This window comes from Staurois parvus, unplaced genomic scaffold (genome assembly GCF_062004578.1).
Source record: "Staurois parvus isolate SC_StPar_1 unplaced genomic scaffold, SC_StPar_1.0 ptg000250l, whole genome shotgun sequence".
Classification (NCBI taxonomy): Eukaryota; Metazoa; Chordata; class Amphibia; order Anura; family Ranidae; genus Staurois; species Staurois parvus.
The window spans coordinates 553275-574524 of NW_028318046.1; the positions used below are offsets into that span (position 1 = coordinate 553275).

Sequence of the window (21250 nt, forward strand, 5' to 3'; positions counted from 1 at the left end):
CTTGCAGAGTGCAACTGCATTTGCAAAGTACACAATCTATTTGCCTTTAGTAAATCCACCTCAATGTGTTTTGGATCTGCAACTCTGCCCCCATATCAAGGTCAACCAAATTTTTTATCCACTTTTCTCTGTCCTGTAATAGAAAGAATGATTGAAGGTGAAGTTTTGCTGGCCAACATAGAAAGAAGGTAAAAAAAAAAAGAAAAAGAAAGAAAGTTCAAACATCATAGACATGTGTCATATCTGTTGCGGGATTCAAATGGTGAGAGCCATTTTTGCAAGGCAGCAACTAGATCAATTCATCAGAAAATGAGAGAGAATAAAAGCTTCTGATTTGACTGACCCTGATGGGGGGGGAAGAATTAAAGTCTCCAATACACATTCCATTTGCAAACACTCTATCATTGAAATGAATTTGTATTTGGACCTGATTTAATTTTAAAGGATAACTTTACCTTTGGGAACCTCTTACATGGTCCACCCGTTTTTAAGGTGGAACATGTAACATGTTCTCAATGCTGAAGCCACTGACCACAACCACCCCCCCACCCCCCCGTGGCAGAAGTACAGGGAGATGTTCCCCGTACTAGCTTTCACTTTTTAAAATAGGAGCAGCCGTGTGGGGCTTCGTCCACAAGGCCACGTCCAGGGGCGGACTGACGATTTGGAAACTCGGGCACTGCCTGAGGGCCCGGGGTCAGTAGGGGGCCCCATGAGATGCCCCTGGTACCTTTCTCATAGGCTTTTTTGAGTTTGGGCAAGGACACAGGGGCCCCATGATCCCCTATTGCCCGGGGGCCCCATGAGTTATCAGTCCGCCCCTGGCCACGTCATTCATTCACAGTGTTCTGTGAATGAATGAACTAGAAGTCCTTAACGGTTGTCAGCTTGCAGTTCTCAATGAACTACCAAAGTGCTGTGGAGCACCGTGGTAGTTCACTGAATCCTCCTGTCAGTATATATGCTTGCCCATACATCCCATATGGGCATGCATATATACTGACCGGTCTGCAGGACATCTGCATGGCATCAGAGATCTGCTGATCGATGGTGCAATGGTTTCTAGGCTCCTGCAACCAAAAATAATAAATGCAAATTTTTTTACCTGCAAAAAAATGTGCATTTTTTAATTTTTGGCACAAAGGTGAACTTATCCTTTAAGAGTTCATGGTCACCTTTTTTTTTTAAAATTTGACTGCTAGCAGGAAGAGATAAGATACCCCGCTAGCTGTCAAAGCTGGGGAGCTGGGGGAGCGGGGGCCAGTGCGGAGGTCCTTCAGCTGAATGGTTGGTAAAGTGGATAAGTATAGCAGCAACATTCATGATAAACCTAAGGACAGGGTAGCCTGTGTTGAGGTAGACCAATGACAATGGAGCTGCAATAGCCAAGGCGAGAAGTAACCAGGGAGTAAATTAGTAGCTTGGCGGTGTCTTTGGCTAAGAGGTGTATTCTGAAAAATGTTATGGTGATGACGCGGCAGAGCAAAAGTAGGCCAGCTTGGGCACAAGAAAATTGGGAGGTGCAAAAAACATATTAAAAAAAATTCACTGTTAAAGAGCCAGTCCACCCAAAAGTTATATTTGATAATGCAGCTCAAACCTGGTGGGTACAGTCAGTTCCTGGCTATTTAAAGCGGAACCAAAAAAAATTGAAAGTCAGCAGCTTCAAATACTGTAGTTGCTGACTTTTAACCTCCTTGGCGGTATGATTCTTTCCAATTTTTTGTGCTGAAAGCGGTACCATTTTTTTGCATGGAAATATGTAGTTTTTTATTGTAGGCTGTAATTTTTAGGAATAACTCACTGAAATCTGTCCGAACAAGAGTCTAGTAAACATTCCGGATATGATAAATTTTGAAACACGAAATCATAAATTATAATTTAATAAATAATCATAAAAAATAATAATATAATAATAATAAATTTAATTCAATAATATAATCAAACCAAAAACACTGAAATTTGAAATACAGAGGCAAATTCGCACATCGCTGAGCAAAGTAGCAGAATCGTTTTCAGTGTCTGATGAGGAATTTCCCCACAAATCATTATCACTCAATTCTGCAAGTGGTTCTGATTTACTATCACTGTTCTAAAACCGCTTTTGACGTAAAGGGACGCTTTTTGGACGCCATGGACTTTTCTAAGTTTCCAAGCAGAAAGAACATTCAAAATGCAGGCAGGGCGCCGGACAAAGCACTCGGGACAAAATGTATGTGAACTGCATTGAAATAGCAATGACAGCAAAAATGAAATTTTTAAAAAAATTCAAATGTCCCGCCGGTTTTGGCGCCTGTACGTCCCGACGTCACAGGGACCGGAACACAGAAGCCGGATGCCGGCATCGGCCGGAGGAGATGGCCGGGGACGCTGCAGGGGACAGATCGCGGGAGCGAAGGACAAGGGGGGTGCTGCAGGGACCCCCAGAGAACGCCGCATGGTAAGCCCGAGTGTAGCTCGGGGTTACCGCTTTTGGTATAGAAATTCTACCCCGAGCTATACTCGGGAACACCGCTAAGAAGGTTAATAAAAGGACACAAACCTGTCCAGGGATCCAGTGATGTCCTCACCAGAGCCAACTTTTCAATCGGCTTCAGGTGCAGGGGTCAGCATCTTGAGTAAGGAAAACTGACAGTGAAGTCTTGAATGGGTCACAGTCTTCTGGGACCTGTGAAGTGTCCAGGAAGGCTGCGGGGCAAGGAGGGAGCCAAAAGTCCAGCTCAAAGTGCCGTGGCGCATCTGACCGGAAGTGGGAGAAGGTACTTGTCAAAACCAGGTACCTACTTCCCCAAAAAAGTGTCAAATGTAGCAGTGGAAGGGGGCGGGGCTGATGCAGACAAGCGGAACTTCCTCTTTTGGTTAAAGTTCCGCTTTAAGCTATACTGTGAGATAACCCTGCCAGAATTCCCAGCTCTGATCCTGTCCACCTGAGAGGTGTGGCTGTTCCTGCCCTCCTTTGTGTGCGCCAGCTGCTACATTCTCTATAAAGATAATAAAGAAAATCCAGCAAGGATGGTGGGAACCTTTTAAAATGAGAGCAGTAGGTATTCAGAACTAGGAACTGGCAGAGTCCCTGAGAGATAGAAGAGGCTGTTCAGATGGTTTAGCTCTCTAGCATCTACCAAAAACGGATATACCAGTAATAGTAATAAGTTCAGAAATGAAGTTATGTGTAATAAAATGGGATGACACAGGGAAAAAGTATTGAATACGCTAACTGAAATTTATTTAATACTTCGTACAAAACCCTTTCTTGGTAATGACAGCTTCAAGACGCCTCCTGTATGGAGAAACTAGTCGCAGTGATTTCAAGATAATAAATGGCGAGCGCTGTGTATAGCAAAATGCAGCTAGCACAAGAGACAATGACAATAAATCCCACAGCATCACATGTGTAGAATGCACAGCGCTAAATCACATAATAAAAAACTCCAAGAGTTTACACGTAAGTGCAAACAAAGCATAAACATCGGTGAAACAATAAATGAATAAAGCCCGTACAGTGTAAAATATAGGTGCTAGTGTAAATCACAATAAAAATGCGACAAAATATAATCCATATATGTGTCAGTGGTACTGCAAGACACAAAACAGCAACGTGTCCAACTCCAAAACAGTGCCAAGGGATCCAGTGAACACTCCACCGCCACTATGCACTCACCAGAATGCTACCCTTAACACAACCAGTGGTATTCAGATCAAGATCTTATAGACTATACTGTGCAAATTAACCTCCCTAGCGGTCTGATTATGTCAGTATTTCTGTGCACAATGCGGTACATTTTTTTGCATGGAAATATGTAGCTTTTTTATTGTAATTTGTAGCAATACCTCACTGAAATCTGTCCTAACAAGAGTCTAGTAAACATCCCGGGTATGTTAAAATTTGAAACACGAAATCATAAATTATAATTTAATAAAAATTCATAAAAAATAATAATATAATAATAAATTTTATTCAATAATATAATCAAACCAAAAACTCTTAAATCTGAAATAGACGCCAAGTTCGCACATCACTGAGCAAAGTCGCAAAATCGTTTTCAGTGTCTGATGAGGAATTTCCCCCACGAATAATTATCACTCAATTCTGCAAGTGGTTCTGATTTACTATCGCTGTTCTCTAGCCGGTCTAAAAGTGATTTTGACCTAAAGGGACGCTTTTTGGACACCATGGACGTTTCTCAGTTTCCAGGCAGAAAGAACAGTAACAATGCAGGCAGGGCGCCGGACAAAGCACTCGGGACAAAATGTATGTGAAATGGTTTGATACAGGAATGTTATACTATGTGATTTTAGTGTATTCAGTGAATGTCACTTTTTGACATTTTTAAATTTCCCGCCAGTTCCATCCCCGTATGTCCTGACGTCGCAGGGAACGGAACCCGGGACACAGATGCCGGCATCGGCCAGAGGACATTTCCAGGGACACTGGAGGAGGGACATCCTGCGGGACAAGGTAAGTGCAGAAGGGATCCCGGAGCAGTGCCGCATGGTATTCCCGATTGTAGCGGTAGGTTACCGCTTGTGGTGCTGAAACTTTACCCCAAGCTACACACGGGAATACCTCCAGGGGGGTTAAAATGTATATCTACTGCCCATAGTCATTAAGGGGTTAAAGCAATCTCATTTCAGAGGCCTTATATATAAATACTGCAGAAAATATAAAGGGGGAGATTTACTAAAATTTAAAAATCTGGTGCAGCTCTTCATAGAAACCAATCAGCTTCCAGGTTTTATTGTTAAAGCTTAAGTGAACAAGCTGTAGCTAGAAGCTGATTGGCTGCCATGCACAGCTGCACCAGATTTTGCACTCTCCAATATTAGTAAATCTCTCCCTATGTGTCTAAATTACCCATAGCAACCAACTCCCCCTAGAAAAATGTTAACAGCTCCATCGTGCATGTCTATGTACAGCGGGTAACATACGTATTGAACAAGTCACCATTTTTCTCAGTAAATATATTTCTAAAGGCGCTGTTCACATAAAATTTTCACCACGTCAGTAGCAACCCGTGCAATCCATATATACAAAGAAACAAAAACAAACAAGTTCAGAAATGAAGTTATGTGTAATAAAACGGGATGACTCAGGGAAAAAGTATTGAACACGGTAACTGAAATTTATTTAATACTTCGTACAAAACCCTTTCTTGGTAATGACAGCTTCAAGACGCCTCCTGTATGGAGAAACTAGTCGCATGTGTTGCTCAGGTGGGATTTTGGTCCATTCTTCCACACAAACAGACTTCAAATCTTGAAGGTTCTATGAACTCTGATCTTTAGTTCTTTCCATAGATGTTCTATTGAATTCAAGTCAGGTGATTGGCTGGGCCATTCTAGCAGCTTTATTTTCTTTGAAACCAATTGTGCGTTTTCTTGGCTTTGTGTTTTGGATCATTGTCTTGCTGAAATGTCCGCCCTCGTTTCATCTTCATCATCCTGGTAGATGGCAACAGATTTTTATCAAGAATGTCTTGGTACATTTTTCCATTCATCCTTCCTTCAAAGACATGAAGTTTGCCAGTACTGTATCTAAAAACAGCCCCACACCATGATGTTCCCACCTCCATGCTTCACTGTTGGGATGGTGTTTTTGGGGTGATGTGCAGTGCAATTTGACCTCCAAACATGGTCTGTATTATGGCATCCAAAGAGTTCAATTTTGGTCTCATCTGACCAGACTATTCTCCCAATATTTCACAGGCTTGTTTAAATGTTGTGCAGCAACCTTTAAATGAGCTTTAACATGCTTTTTCTTCAGCAATGGAGTCTTGCATGGTGAGCGTGCATACAGGCCATGGCGACTGAGTACATTACTTATTGTTTTCTTTGAAACAATTGTACCTGCTAATTCCAGGTCTTTGTGAAGTTCTCCACAAGTGGTTCTTGGCTCTTGGACAACACTTCTGATAATTCTTTTCACTCTTCTGTCAGAAATCTTGTGAGGAGCACCTGGTCATAGCCGGTTTATGGTGAAATGATGTTAATCCGCTTCCAGATTATGGCCCCAACAGTGCTCACTGGAACATTCAGAAGCTTAGAAATCCTTTTGTAACCAATGCCTTCAGTATGTTTTCAAACAATAAGGTTGTGAAGGTCTTGAGAGAGCACTTTGCTTTTACCCATCACGAGATGTGACACCTTGGTAATGAGACACCTTTTTATACGCCATCAGTTGAGACTGAACCAGCTGATATTATTTTGCACTGACAAGGGGCAGGATTGCTTTCTAATTACTGATAGATTTCAGATGGCGTCTTGGCTTTCCATGCCTTTTTGCGTGTCCCTTTCTTCGTGTGTTCAATACTTTTTCCCTATGTCATAACATTGTATTACATATAACTTACTTTCTGAGCTTATATGTTTTGGTTTCTTTGTAAGTATGGATTGCATTGGTTGTTTCCAACATGTGGTGAACATTTCATGTCAATAGCACCTTTAGAATTATATTTACTGAGAAAAATGGTGACGTGTTCAATACTTATTGTACCTGCTGTATATGTCAGCCCCACTATCTGACCATCATACTATATCGTGCTACTCGTTAGGTCCTATAATCCTTCTTTTCCAATCCATCCTGATTCCCACATTATCAGATGTGGACCAAACTTCCTCAATTTTGTTCTGCTCACTGCTTTGGATATTATGGGTGATATGGTCAAGTTTGCCAGTCTTTCTTTGGGCCCAGTCCTACATCCTTTTCTCTCCACAGCCCTCAGGATTTGGTTATTTGCTACAGTTTGGTTCATACCTGAGCTTCAATGAGATTTTTGCTGTACAGATTGCGGTCTGATCTCACAGCTTCATACAAGTTCTGCTGTTGTTTCAACTTAGTTTCTGCCTCTGCTATCTTCTTTTTATAGTCAAAGATCTGCATTTCCCGAACTTTAATATCCTCCATGTGCTGGAGAACCTGCGAGGAGAGAGGAAGACAACAGAATAGGTTAAAGAAAATAATTTTGTTTTACAGGCACACTGTTACATGGTAGAATACATAGACGAGAGTTAGGAAGTAAAATGTCTATAAAGAAAAAAACTGCATTTTCAGAAACACTGGCTGATCCAGAGAAAAACAAATAACTTTTAAAAAGTGAGGTCTAAATTGTTTTAACACTTTACTATCATTGTATGTTCATAAATGGTAGAGTAGTGGGCAGTTATTACAAATTAAGCAACTGATCAACAGATCGCACAAGTAAAGTCTGCAGCACCCTGTGGCCAGCAGGGAGGAGTATGCATATCTAAAGGGATGCCTAGGATGTGTTCTTTCATACAAAGCTCAGGAACAACAGTGTAGTGAATGCTGCCACCCCTAAAGATCATACCCATACATGACAACAGCAAAAGTGATTGATGGCAGAGAAAGATAATAGCTGTGAGAGGTGTCCAACGGCAGTAAAAATAAGGAGGAGAGGGGATTGATGATTGAAGTTGTTCAGATAGGAAATAAAGATGGGTTCAAGAGAGCTATTACAACTGCAAAAAGCTATATTTTGAAGGTGCAAGTTTTCAGGGAATTGAGAAAATTCCATTTCAGCACAGAAGAGGATACGTTTGAGAAAAAGTTAAGGCTCGAATTTAGCTTAAAGTGTCATGAAAGCCACATCAATAAAAACTATCAATAGATTCTGTATTACATGCTGTTCATACTCACTCAGTCACTATGAGATTAATTTTCTGTATTCTGCAAAAAACCTGGCTGATCCTGCTGTTCTCTATCTCCCTCTCCTGTCCATGTCCCCACTGCAGTTGGGGATTCTGCAGTAGTGTTGACAGCTACTGCACATGCTCAGTTTTCAGTGTACTTTTATCCTGAGCTTTTCCTCCCCATCACAACTGAGCAGCCCATGTGACTATAGAATCACACATGTGGGCGTATACACGTGATAAATGACATCCCAGTCCCTTCCTCCTCCTCCATGCCCACTAACCAGCAAAAGAAAATGGAGTGGGATATTACATCTTGATTGATGTAGGCGTCACCTCCCTGTTATTCTAAGACAAAGGCTGGAGAGGCATGACACAGCCTACGACTGGCAGAAATCCCCCCACACCATGTTATTGCCAAAAAATAATAAAGATTTAATTTCAAATACAGTATTTGTATTACAATTTAAAACAGTTTGTTGATATTATTTATTTTTACTCTGTATCCAAAGGCTGTTTTGTTTTTTTTTAAATGTGACCAGCAGCAGAGGACTAGAAGCTCCTCCTGCCACTGTTTCCCTGCAGGAAGGTTGGGAGAGAGCTGGGTCATGTGACATCTGTATATCAATTAAGGAAAAAACTGATTACATTTTTTTTATATTAAAATAATTACCATGCCATCATCTACATACAGATAGAGAAGGGGCATTGTAAATTAAACAGTGTGTGTTTAGTATCACTTTAAGTTCAGCACTTAAAAATGAATGGTTTTATATCAAATGGCTGTACAAGAAAGGAATTGGCCAATCGATGTGTTGGATCTACAGGAAGCCTAGGCCTCACCTTCTGTGTCAACTCGCTGGCTTCATTGATGTAGCGGTCCCTCTCCTTCTCCAGCTGATAGATGAGCTTCCGCTGTTTTTGGGCCTCTTCTTTATAATTAGTGATTTCTTCCTCCAGGTTTTTTTTGGATTGCTCGTGGAGTTTCACTAAGTTGAGCTGCTTCTGAGTGGCACCAGATGCTTTCAGAAGATTCTACATACAAGAAATTAATGATCAGTATTCTGCATTTTAGAGATTTAGAAAATGGTCACATTTGGACAGTTTACTGCTTTTAGGTCTTGTAGGTGGACATCCCAAAATAAATGTTAACTCTTATCAAAGAATGCTTGGTTCACCTCCGTTCTTGTATGTGCAGAGAGGGAAGAGCAAAAACCACTCATGACAGTTCGATACATTCCAGCCAAAATGAAAAGGTGAAGAAACAGTCACTTTGCCCATTCAGGGTCTCTAAAGCCCAATTACACTAATCTTCCCAGCCGATGCAAAATAGCCGATTCTCACGGGTATGGGTGCGCAGGGGACCTCCTTCCCATGATGCAGTGCTTCGGCTTAGTGGCCAATTGCCAGGCTAGAACACTGTCACATTACAGAGAGTGTGACATTATCACCCCGTGTAAGCTCTGACACCATTTGCCATGACAGCAGCAGATGAAGGAGTGGTGGGGAAGATGAGTATAAGTGGATTGAAGGTATAAATAATCTTAAACAAAGAGTCTCTTTAAACCTTCAGTATATAACCTACCTACTCAAGGCTTCAGTTTTCCTCCAGGCATAGACAAAATGTATCAAAACCATCCTACTCCCTTCAGTTGATAACCCTCTTTGCTCATCTGATTTAAAGAAGAATTCCAGGTACGGATATGGTATGGTCCAAGTATGGTCCAGCTTGGACCAATGAATTCATGCATAAAGGCATACCTGTCCCCCACTTGCTGAAACTCCCACGGTGGCTGCCTTTTTGTCTACTCCTCGGCCCGGCCCCGGAATCACTATACGTACAATGTTTTTAGCCTACCTACTTGTCATGGAAATTTTGTATTGTTGGTCGAACTTTAAATGTGTCATATATTCGTGTTATTCATATGTCTCTCGTGTGGCTTAATTAAAGCTCTGAAGGCTGCAATTGGGCCATGCGCATGTACAATGTATGTATTACAGTACTCGGCTTGGTAATGGATGAGATGGCAGATCTGCGCTTATAGACCGGCGTGTATACCACCACGGCATTCCATGCGAATGCTGCTGTCAGTAGACCGTGGGCCTGTATCCACATATCAGCAGCATGGTACCACGTGGGCTTCATAACGCAATGCGCAAGCGGTGTGAACTCCACGTGTAGGCTTATGCATATCTTACAACCCATTACCAACTTGAAACTGTATCTTGGATGGATGTGTTTTAATAAAGATCGTATCGGGCCCATCCAGGTACAGACTGATATTTTTAGGGAGTGCTTGTGCAGAGAATTTTACATACCAATAGAAGCTAGTAGGACAGGAAATATGACCTCAGATGGCTCATAGGGGGGAAGGGGAGGAAGTCTGCTGACCTCAGAAGACTCATGGGGGGAGGACCAGTGATAGATAATAGCAAAGGCTATGCTCCAATTGGAATGTATATCCTCTGTATAGGCAATCCCCATTGTATTGTTCGGTGGGAGGGATTGACTTTATTCATGTGGGGGGCATGTGTGTATTCTTAATAAAAACAGAGAGCTGAGCCTAAAGCCGGCCTTATGTGAGTTGCAACCAGCCTTAGAGTGTCGTGTGATCATTCTAGGGTAACGGAGCTCCAATCACCCACAAATTCAACAGAACCAAAGTATTTGGATGGGCAGGAATCGTGTAGTTTGGCTGCAGTCGTGGTAAGCGAGATTCGCACAGCTTTATGGGGGATTTCTGCGCATCCAACTGCGAGTACTCACGGTAAGGAGAAATTCGTTAAAGCGAATTTCCAAGACATACTCAAGGCTTCAGTTTTCCTCCAGGCATAGATAAAATGTATCAATCTACCTTACTCCCTTTAATGGATAATCTGATGATCTGGTAACCCTTTTTGCTCACCTGATTTAACAAAAGAATTTTAGGTTTGGATATGGTATGGTTCAAGTATAGTCCAGCTTGGATCAATGTAATCATGCGTAAAGACATACCTGGTCCCCACTTGCTGAAGCTCCCATAGTGGCCGTCTTTTCTGCTACTCCATGGCCCGGTCCTGGGATCACCATACGTACAATCTACATAGCCTACCTACTCAAGGCTTCAGTTTTCCTCCAACCATAGATAAAATGTATCAATCTACCTTACTTCCTTTAGTTGATAATCTGATGATCTGGGAACCCTTTTTGCTCACCTGATTTAACAAAAGAATTTTAGGTTTGGATATGGTATGGTCCAAGTATAGTCCAGCTTGAATCAATGTAATCATGCTTAAAGTCATACCTGGTCCCCACTTGCTGAAGTTGATAATCTGATGATCTGGGAACCATTTTTGCTCACCTGATTTACTTACTTTGGCTCCAGCAATGTGGTGTCCTGGAGCTCCCCAACAGCTGCTGACATCTTCAGGAGGCCAGCTTCCAAGTTTCAATCGCCAGCCGCTGTCTTTTGCCAGGCGGGGAAAACTTCACTCCAGTGCATGCTCGGTAGTTTATTTAGATTTTGCGTTGCCTAATTTGTATAGTGAGCTGCACGTTATTTTTTTCCCTAAAGTTCCACATTAAAGAAGAATTCCAGGTATGGATATGGTATGGTCCAAGTATAGTCCAGCTTGGACCAATGTAACCATGCATATACCATACCTGGCCCCCTCTTGCTGAAGCTACCATGGTGGCTGCCTCTTATTCCCACTCCTTGGTCCTGCACTAGGATCACCATACATACAGTGTTTTAACACAGAAAAGATTTTTTTTCTTACTATAATAACTGTCCCAGAATCCGCCTGGAGGAATTCTAAAGACAAGACTAACAGGAAGGAAATAAAAATGTCAAAATAACAATCTTTCCAAATATGATGATTCTTGGAGAAGGTTGGTTGGGCTTGGTGTTTCCATGGTAACCAGTTGCTCACCTTATTCAGCATGTCCCTCTCTCTCACCAGCTCGTCCACTGCCTTCTTATCTAGCTCAGCTTGTTTTTTTGCAGACTCCATCTCTGGAGAAATGAAGACATATTATACAGCTAAGAGAGGAGAACTGACAACACAAGTTTCAAATTCATTATCAACCCTCACACTCCCTCCGTCAATACAACCACACCAATGACACCACTGTGTCCAGTTTGTCCAATATATATATATATAGAAACATAAGATCAGCACCATCTCATAGGACTCATGCACATGGACACCTGGGCGCATACAGCATAAAATGTGGGCGCATTTCCACCCTGGCTCCAGAAGCATACGCCTGCATGCATATGCGCATTTGTGCAAGTCCTAGTATATACCCAGGAACAGCCATTTATTTCTACAGGTGACTCCCGGGTTGGGGAATATGCCCAAATTTTACTTTGTACAGCCCACAAAGCTGATGTGCAGGAGGCCATTGTGTTACTTATTGATAGAAGGTTCAAGTGTGTATAAAGCCAAAACATATTTTTCTAGTTTCAGATAGAACATGGAAGGGTTAAAACCTCTGTCTGCTTTTTATTGCTCTCTATGTCCCAACGGGGTAGATACACCCAAACTGTTAGTCCTGATCACCCTTGTCTCTGTACAGAAAGTGATAAGAAATCCAAAATGGTTTCTTTCATTTAAGTGGTTGTAAACCTCTGAGATGAAAAATGAACAAAAGCATATCCTTCTATAGTGTGTACTTAAAGCACAAAGTGTAATTTCTGCCGGCTCTCTCAATTCCATGAAGTCTCTCAAATCATGAGTCACTTTAGACAGTTTATGTGGACACCAGACAATCCTGGGAGACAACCTCATCCCCCACTCCAGCATACAGCAGGCGACTGACACTGTAAGGGACCGCCCGGTGGTACCACTAGCGCTCCACTGATCAGGCGTTCCCAGAGCACGGAATCTAAGCCCCAGGGCACTTGTTCACCAGGGCCCCTGATGGTGGGGATGGACTTGACGTACCCTGAGACCAGGTCGTGACTACTGAGCACGCCCGTCAGTGGTAAGGGTATTCGCCAGGGGCTCCCGCAGGGGAGTGCCTGATATGAGGAGGTCGGGTGATCCCGATGGGATGGATGGATGGCTGAGCAGGTGCAAGGTCAGACAAGCTGGGTCGGAAGCCGTGGGGACGGTGCGGTACAAAGCAGCGGGCAGAGAATAGTTGGGTCACACGCCAGGTCAGTAACAGAAAGTCAGATCCAATAGGGGGCATCCGGGAGAGAGGTCAGGCAAGCCAAGGGTCAGAGCAGGAGAATACAGCGTGGTGAGGTACAATCCGGGTCAGCAACTTACAGGATACAGATTCACAGGATCAGGAATGCAGGTAAGACCAGAAGGCACTGAATGACAGCTCAGGGCCGTTTAAATATCGCGGACCTGCGCCGTCATTGGTGCCAGGCACGCGCCCGCGGCTCCTAGTGCGCATGCGCGAACCCGGACGCTGCGGCCGGCCAGGACCTACTGCCCGCGTCCCTGCACATGGTGGCGCACCGCTCCTGCGCTGGGAACAGCGCCGCGGGGATCCCTGACAGACAGTTTCAGCTGTGCATGTTTCCCTGTGAGATCATGTAGAGGGGATGTGTCCTCCCGGGGTAAGATAGCCACCCACTTGCCTGGCCTTGAGACTAGATTTCTATGGAGGCTTTGGAGACGCTCTGAAGCACCAAGAAAGCAACATGGGTTATAATTTTTGAAGCAAAGCAACACAACAGTGTGAACAGGACTGTAAGTTTACCATTTCAATTAGTGACAGGTGCTTTGGCACTCAAGAGTGCTTTAAAAAAGCGTGTACCCTAAAAACCTGATAGGGATCTAATCTTTCCCCGCTTTTTCCAATATTAAAAAAAAAAAACTTTATTAAACCTTAATGAAGAAACTTTGAAGTGATTGTAAGTTAATTTTTAAAAAGCAAACATGTCATACTTATCTGCTCTGTGCAGGTAAGCACCAGGTCCCCCGCTGGTGCTTCTGGCTCCTCCCCTTCTCTGTGTCCCACCATAGGAAGCCGTTTCTTACGGTGACCCACAAGTGTGCTCAATCTTGAGCTGTACTATGTGTGTCTATAGACAAAGAAATTGCAGCTCAGCCCTGCCCCGCACTCCCTAATCACTGGATTTAATTGCTAGCAGCAGGAGCAAATGGCTTCCATTGCTGTCATTGAGTCCAGTGAGGAGGGAGAGAGAGCGCAGCACTGTTCTCGGCACAGATCTCTGGATCTCTGGAACAAGACAAGGCTCAAGCAAGTATTGGGGGGGGGAAATAGGGGAAGCTGCACTCAGAAGGTTTTTTAACTTCATGCAGAGAATGCATTAAGGTGAAAAAACTTCACCCTTTACAACCGCTTTAACCTCCTCGGCGGTATGATTATTTCCGATTTTTTGTGCTGAAAGCGGTACCATTTTTTTGCATGGAAATATGTAGTTTTTTATTGTAGGCTGTAATTTTGAGGAATAACTCACTGAAATCTGTATGAACAAGAGTCTAGTAAACATCCCGGGGATGATAAAATTTGAAACACAAAATCCTAAATTATAATTTAATAAATAATCATAAAAAATAATAATATAATAATAATAAATTTAATTCAATAATATAATCAAACCAAAAACACTGAAATTTTGAAATACAGAGGCAAATTTGCACATCGCTGAGCAAAGTCGCAAAATCGTTTTCAGTGTCTGATGACGAATTTCTCCCACGAATCATTATCACTCAATTCTGCAAGTGGTTCTAATTTACTATCGCTGTTCTCTAGCCGGTCTAAAACCGCTTTTGACGTAAAGGGACGCTTTTTGGACGCCATGGACATTTCTAAGTTTCCAGGCAGAAAAAACAGTCAAAATGCAGGCAGGGCACAGGACAAAGCACTCGGGACAAAATGTATGTGAAATGCATTGAAACAGCAATGACAGCAAAAATTTCAAATTTGCCGCCGGTTCCCGCGCCCGTACGTCCCAACGTTACAGGGACTGGAACACAGAAGCCGGATGCCGGCATCGGCCGGAGGAGATGGCCGGGGACGCTGCAGGGGACACATCGTGGGAGCGAAGGACAAGGTAAGTGGTGCAGGGACTCCCTGAGCAACGCCGCATGGTAAGTCCGATTGTAGCTCGGGGTTACCGCACTTGGTACTCAAATTTTACCCCGAGCTACACTCGGGAACACCGCTAAGGAGGTTAAAGTGGATCTACACTGTATCTGAGCACCACAAACCAAATTCATTTTTAAAATTCTAAGCAAACTCCCCCATCCATCCACGTCTCAATCCATTATTTTGCTGAGAAATCACTTAGAAAAACAGCCCCTAGCATTCCTGGCCATGGCCATCTGAGTAAGGGCAAATGATTCATGTAGCATTTACTTCCTAGAATCCATCTGCCCTTAGCTCAGGCATGCTGACAGGCAGGTGTGCTTAGCTGAGAAAGCCCCTCCTCCCCTCCTGAAGACTCCTGGGATGTATGACAATTTGTCTAGGCATGGAAACTAGGAAGTAACTAAAGAAATGTAGAAAACAGTTTAACACAAGTAAATATAATATATTGTACTCTCCTATCTATTTCTGCTCACTTTTAGGCGCACTCTGAAAACCTATCTCTTCAGGGAAGCCTATCCTGCCCTCAGATAATACTGGAATCTTCTACTCTTCCAACCAGTCCATCCCCCACAGTTACTACTTTTTGTACCACTAGCCCCTCCCTCCTAGATTGTAAGCTCCAAGGATCAGGCCCTCCTATCCCTCTTGTATTGAACTGTATTGTTGCTGTATTGTCTCCCGTTATATTGTAAAGCGCTGAGCAAACTGTTGGCGCCATAAATCCTGTATAATAATAATATTTACTAATGCTAGCAGCATAAGAATTCAAAATAGTCAACGGTGATTGAAAGAGTGAAGTTCCACTTTAAAAAAGAAAGTTTAATAAAGGAAAAGCTTTGGAAGTGTCCTGCATGCATCTGTCATAGTCAGCTACATACTACCATCTACCTGCTCAATCCATCAAGGAGAATGTAGAAATGGAATAACTATACCTCTTTCAAGTCCAGTAATTTGATTTTTCAGGGTCTCCCTCTGTTGCTCCACCTCGATCTTCTGTTCCTCCATCTGTCTGTACTTCCTTTGTATGGACTCTCTGGCTCTGGAAAGTTTGGAGATCTCCTGCCTCATCTGGCTGACTTCATCTTCTCTAGACTGATCAGAAAGATCATGATGAGACATAAAAATTGTTATCAGCAGAGTTCACACATTTTAAAACCCACCAACATGATGGTGCACCCAGCTGCGCTTACCAGACACCTTCTAGAAAAGGTCTCAGAGCTGCCAGTAAAGAATGCCGAAAATGCCTATGGGAGTCAGCAAGTTGTCCTGATGGGGTTCTCCTGCTGGCTTCTAATGGTTATCTATTCTCAACTCTGCTCACATCTGGGCAGCAGAGTGGCTAAATGGTTAGCACTTCTGCCTGGCAGTACTATGGTCGTAGGTTCGAATCCCAACCACAGCACCACCTGCCTGGAGTTTGCATGTCCTCCCTGTGCCTGCCTGGGTTTCCTCTGGGTACTCCAGTTTCCTACCACACTCCAAAGACCTGCTGATAGGTGAATTGGCTCCTGTCTAAATTGGCCCTAGTATGTGTATGTATGAATGTGAGTTAGGGACCTTAGATTGTACACCCCTTGAGGGTTAGGGACTGATGTGAATGTACAATATATGTATGTAAAGCGCTGCGTAAAATGACGGCGACATATAAGTACCTGTAATAAATAAATCTAATTTACAGAGAGTGCCGTAGATGGAATATAGTCCCTTGCTTGGCATTCCAGTCCATTCCAAAGGTGTTCAGTAGGGTTGAGGTCAGGGCTTTGTGCAGGACACTCAAGCTCCTCCACACTAAACTCATCAAACCATGTCTATATGGATGAGCACAGTCATGAACAGTGAACAGGAGCACAGTCATGAACAGTGAACAGGAGCACAGTCGTGGTGGAACAAACAGTTTGGGTCTTCCTCCAAACTGTTACCACAAGGTGCACAAATGTCCAAAATGACTTTGTATGCTGTAGTATTATCAATACCCTTCACTGGAAACAACTGAACTCCCTCATTCCGAGGGGTGTCCTCCTACTTTTCTTCATATGGTAGGTGCGATCTCAGCTATCCCCATACATTGGTTATATATAATATATAGATGTCATGCACCCTTTCTTATGTGCTTCTGCATATATGGTCCTATTCAGTTTATTCACAGAAATAGACATCATGAGTTTTTGTTTTCCCACAAGTTTAAGCTGAACTCCAGGAATAATCTTTATTGCATTACATTGGTCCAGTTTGGCACAATGTGAACATGCATATTTTAAATTTGTGGGGCCACTGAAATCATTCTGGTAGTCCTTGCTACTAAAGAGATAGCTGCAATCTCCCAGGTCCAACTTCTAGGACCAGATTCTAGGCAAGCGGCACACTAACCACAGGAGGTTGCTCACTCAGCACGTTTGCCATTTTTAGAATGCCTTGTATTTTTTTCAATGAATACAAGACGTCCTCTGATTGGACAAGGTGGATAGGAAAGGTGGTGATGTCGCAATCTCCCCCTCATCCAATCAGAAAGATCCTTGTATTCACTGAAAAAAATATAAGGCTTTCTGTAAATAGCGAGCGATCCTAGTGTGCAGTGGGGCAGCAGCTCAGCGAGAGACTTGAAAGATCTTGGCTATCACTGTACTAGCACACAATAATTGTCAGCTTCCCAAGCAGCCCCTCAGGTGTGCGTTATGCACAACTACATTGTGCCGAGCTAGACCAATGTAAAGCCTCTTTCACATGGGCAATCATGGGGCTGTTAAAACAGGCAGCTGAGCCGTGGTTTTACGGCTGCCCCAACCGCCCACCCAAAACCTACCATACAGCTGGAAGGGGCTGGACACATGTACACAAATGTAATGTGGCTTGTTGACAGGCAGCCCTGCCTGTCAAACTCACCCATTCAAGCCAATAGGATCATGCCTTAACCACAAACCAAATCCTTGTGGAGTCTTAGTTCCAATAAAAAACAAATCAGCAGTCAGAAAAGGAAATAAGCCAGCTGAAACGCCTTGACATTTGTTGGCAGTATTTTACCAGCTACTACAATAAAGCCTATATCCTGCTGATTCGCACCATTGTTCCGGCTTTTTTTGTGGACCAAACCTTAGCGTCACCTTGCCATGGTGTTTGCTTATTGACAAATGAGAAACTGTAATAACTGAGATTTTTTTTTTTTTTAATTAGAAATTCAAAAATAATTAAAAGGACCCTTTCTGGGTTAGGTGGATCTCGTTTGATTTTGCTGCCTGAATTTTTGAGTGTCATAGAAAGCGAATAGGAGATTCCACCCACCAACGCCCACAAACTGGAATAACAATTTTGCAAGAGCTAAGACCTTAGCAGTCTGACCCATTAGGTTCCTAAATGTTTTATTATTTTCTGCGGTGGTTACATAGTAGAATACAGGAACATGTGGCCATTGGTGAGCTCTTTACCTTTAATTCTAGCTGCTTCTGCTGGTTCTCCTGGGTGAGCAGCTCATTGGTGATGCCGTGCTGCTCGTTCTCCTGATGGAGCTTGGTGTTCCTGATCTGGAATTGCTCCAGTTCTTTGGTGACTCTCTCATTCAGGATCTAGGGAAGGCATTCATAAACAAGTAAGTAGGTAGAGTGGGTGTTTTACTGGAAACCCAGCTTTGGGTATATATTTCACAGTATATTTAGACTGAGCTATATCAGTCTGGACTGTATATATTTACCACCTGGCTTCCCAACCCTGCATTCACTTTTTTCATCAAGACCTGATCGTACTTCAAGTGGGATTTAGTCCTCTTGATCTTCTATATGGTAATATTTCGTTTTTTTACCTCGATTTATTTTTATTCAGGTATATGCTTTTTGTCATTGATGTCTCACATTTATACACCTTTTTAGAATCATCTATTAATGTGGATACACTTTCATCTGGGGTGGTTACCCAGGAAGGCCATATATTCATCCTTCAATGATGGTCAAGCTTTTGAGAAGGTAATGATTTAAATATACACTACTTATGTGTCTGCTGGGCTGACCTATTTGCCCAGTATATTTACCCTATCTTAGTTCCACCTACTATGATCTCTCTTTTTTGGTTTTTCCATTTCAGGAAGTCATTCTACTTACTGTGATTATTACCATAATGGTTCTTGAAGAATGATCTCCCTATGCTGATTTTGTATGGAAAATATGGAAAATTCTTTGATCTAGTAGTTAGGAACTCTATTGCCTTATGTGGATCCTCAATTGCCGAACAACCACTTTATTTGGAGACGCCGAATGTTTTTAAGTGATTTTATTATTACCTGTTTACCATATCTATGTCTAACCTCTATATCAGGGGTGTCCAAACTTTTTTCAAAGAGGGCCAGATTGGATGAAGTGAACATGGTGGAGGGCCGAACATTTTTCCGAACATTCTTTGAACCATTACAATTAAATGCAAATAAATTATTTTATGCCAAGTTAATTGCAAACGACATACTTTTCATTTCATAACATTAAGATCAACTGACAGCTGAGTTTTCACAATGTATTGAAAATAAATTAAAAAAAAAAAAAAACTTACCTGCACTAATGTGAAGGGTGAAAAAGGTAGCTGGAGCTGAAGTCTCTGCTCGGCAGCCGGGAGGTGAAGAGAAACACACTTCACGCTGGAAGCCCGGCCCTGACGTCACCGCCCTCTGTCGCTCCCAGCGCGGCGCAGTCACGCATGCGCACTGCTTTCAAGCAGAAGACTGTCTGCCACAGAAGAGAGGGCCGTGCGACAGACGCATTTACACAGACCAGGGAGAACGCGCCGCAGTCAGGAATGCGCACTGCCCTCTGCTCTCAAGCAGAAGACTGTCTGCCATAGAAGGGAGGGCCGTGGGAGGGCCACATTACACAGAGCAGGGAGGGCTGTTGGAGGGCCGTATTAAACCGACCCCCGGGCCGTAAATGGCCCGCGGGCCGGACTTTGGACATGCCTGCTCTATATGATCCATGTGATCGAATAAAGTTTTTTGAATGATAATATTACTCCGCTTGGGTTTTCAAGTAACCACTTTTGTTTGAGCAGTACTGCATCTGTCACACTGCTATTTTTTGTTAGGTACATATTGGGTTCATAAATCCACACTAATTATGAGTGAGACGGAGATATTAATATGACATATCCATATGTGTCATATTAGGTGGCTTTTTCTCGTTTGGTTGTTTAAAGAGTGGGTGTTTTACTTATTCACCATGCAAGTAATGTTTTGTAGCCGAAGACAGTCTGAAGCCTTTGCTTGTTTTTTTTCTTTTTCTAGTTCCCTGATACGAGGAATAAAAGCAAACCCTCCTCTGTGCCAACTCTGATAAAGGTTACTAAGGGCTTTGAGACTAGGCCCCCACCTAGAACGTTCAGTTTAAATCAGCTAAGTACATTCCAGGGACATCAAACCAATCCAATCAAAACAATCTTACAGTTCATTTTCTTTAGCAGCCACAGCTTGAGTAGAAAGGCCTGTCCCAATCTTCTGCAGAGAAGGACTATTGCAGTCTGTGTATAAGCAGTGGTCTCTCTGCAGAGGTTGCCCCCTGTGAGCTAGAGCTTCCAATTACCAGTGAGTATGAGCTTTGCTGGCTGCAGAGCTCTGGCTCTGACTCAGCAGGGAGTAGGTCATACTTCTGTAGAGAGACCACTGTTTCTACATAGTGAACAAGGGGTCTTCCAGGAAGATGTAATGGGACTGATTTCATTACTCCAGAATGCTGCAGAGAAGGACCACTGCAATCTCTGTGGAAGCAGTGGTCTCTGTGCAAAAGTCAGACAGGCCCCCTAAAAGGCATAGCTAGAGCTTACAATTTTCAGTGAGCATGAGCTTTGCTGACTGCAGAGCTCTGGCTCTGACTCAGCAAGGAGCTGGTTAGACCTCTGCAGAGAGACCACTGTTTCTATATACAGAGCAAGGGTCCTTCTCTGCTGGAAGCTGGCATGGGACTGACTTTATTATTCCAGATTGCTGCAGAGAAGGACCACTACAACCTCTGCGGAAGCAGTGGTCTCTGTGCAAAGGTCTGAAACACCCCCTGGGAGTCAGAGCTACAGCCTCCAATTAGCAGCAAGTATGAGCTTTGCTGGCTGCAGAGCTCTGGCTCTAACTCAGCAGGGAGAGGATCAGACCTCTGCAGAGAGACCACTGTTTCTACATACAGAGCAAGGGTCCTTCTCTGCTGGAAACTGGAATGGGACTGACTTCATTATTCCAGATTGCTGCAGAGGAGGACCACTGCAACCTCTGCGAAAGCAGTGGTCTCTGTGCAAAGATCTGACATGCTCCATGTGAGTCAGAGCTACAGCTTCCAATTAGCAGCAAGTATGAATTTTGCTGACTGCTCTGGCTCTGACTCAGCAGGGAGCAGATCAGACCTCTGCAGATAGACCACTGTTTCAGCACACAGAACAAGTGTCTGCCAGCACGCTGGCATGGGACTGACTTTATTACTCCAGAATTCCACAGAGAAGAACCACTGCAACCTCTGTGGAAGCAGTGGTGTCTGTGCAAAGATCTGACATGCCACTATATGTCAGAATTAAAGCCACCAATTAGCAGCC

The 21250-nt window shown here is 43.2% G+C and overlaps 1 protein-coding gene across 1 annotated transcript in view; it reads right to left on the reverse strand.

Annotated features, from left to right (window-relative positions):
- Positions 1-21250, reverse strand: part of CFAP58 (cilia and flagella associated protein 58) — a 123424-nt gene that overhangs the window by 67657 nt on the left and 34517 nt on the right. Inside the window, exons 6-10 of the mRNA XM_089680826.1 lie at positions 18130-18267; positions 15643-15802; positions 11563-11645; positions 8494-8685; positions 6755-6916 (exon numbers count right to left, since the gene is read on the reverse strand). Coding sequence (XP_089536952.1) covers positions 6755-6916; positions 8494-8685; positions 11563-11645; positions 15643-15802; positions 18130-18267 — 735 coding nt within the window. The remainder of the gene's footprint in view (positions 1-6754; positions 6917-8493; positions 8686-11562; positions 11646-15642; positions 15803-18129; positions 18268-21250) is intronic.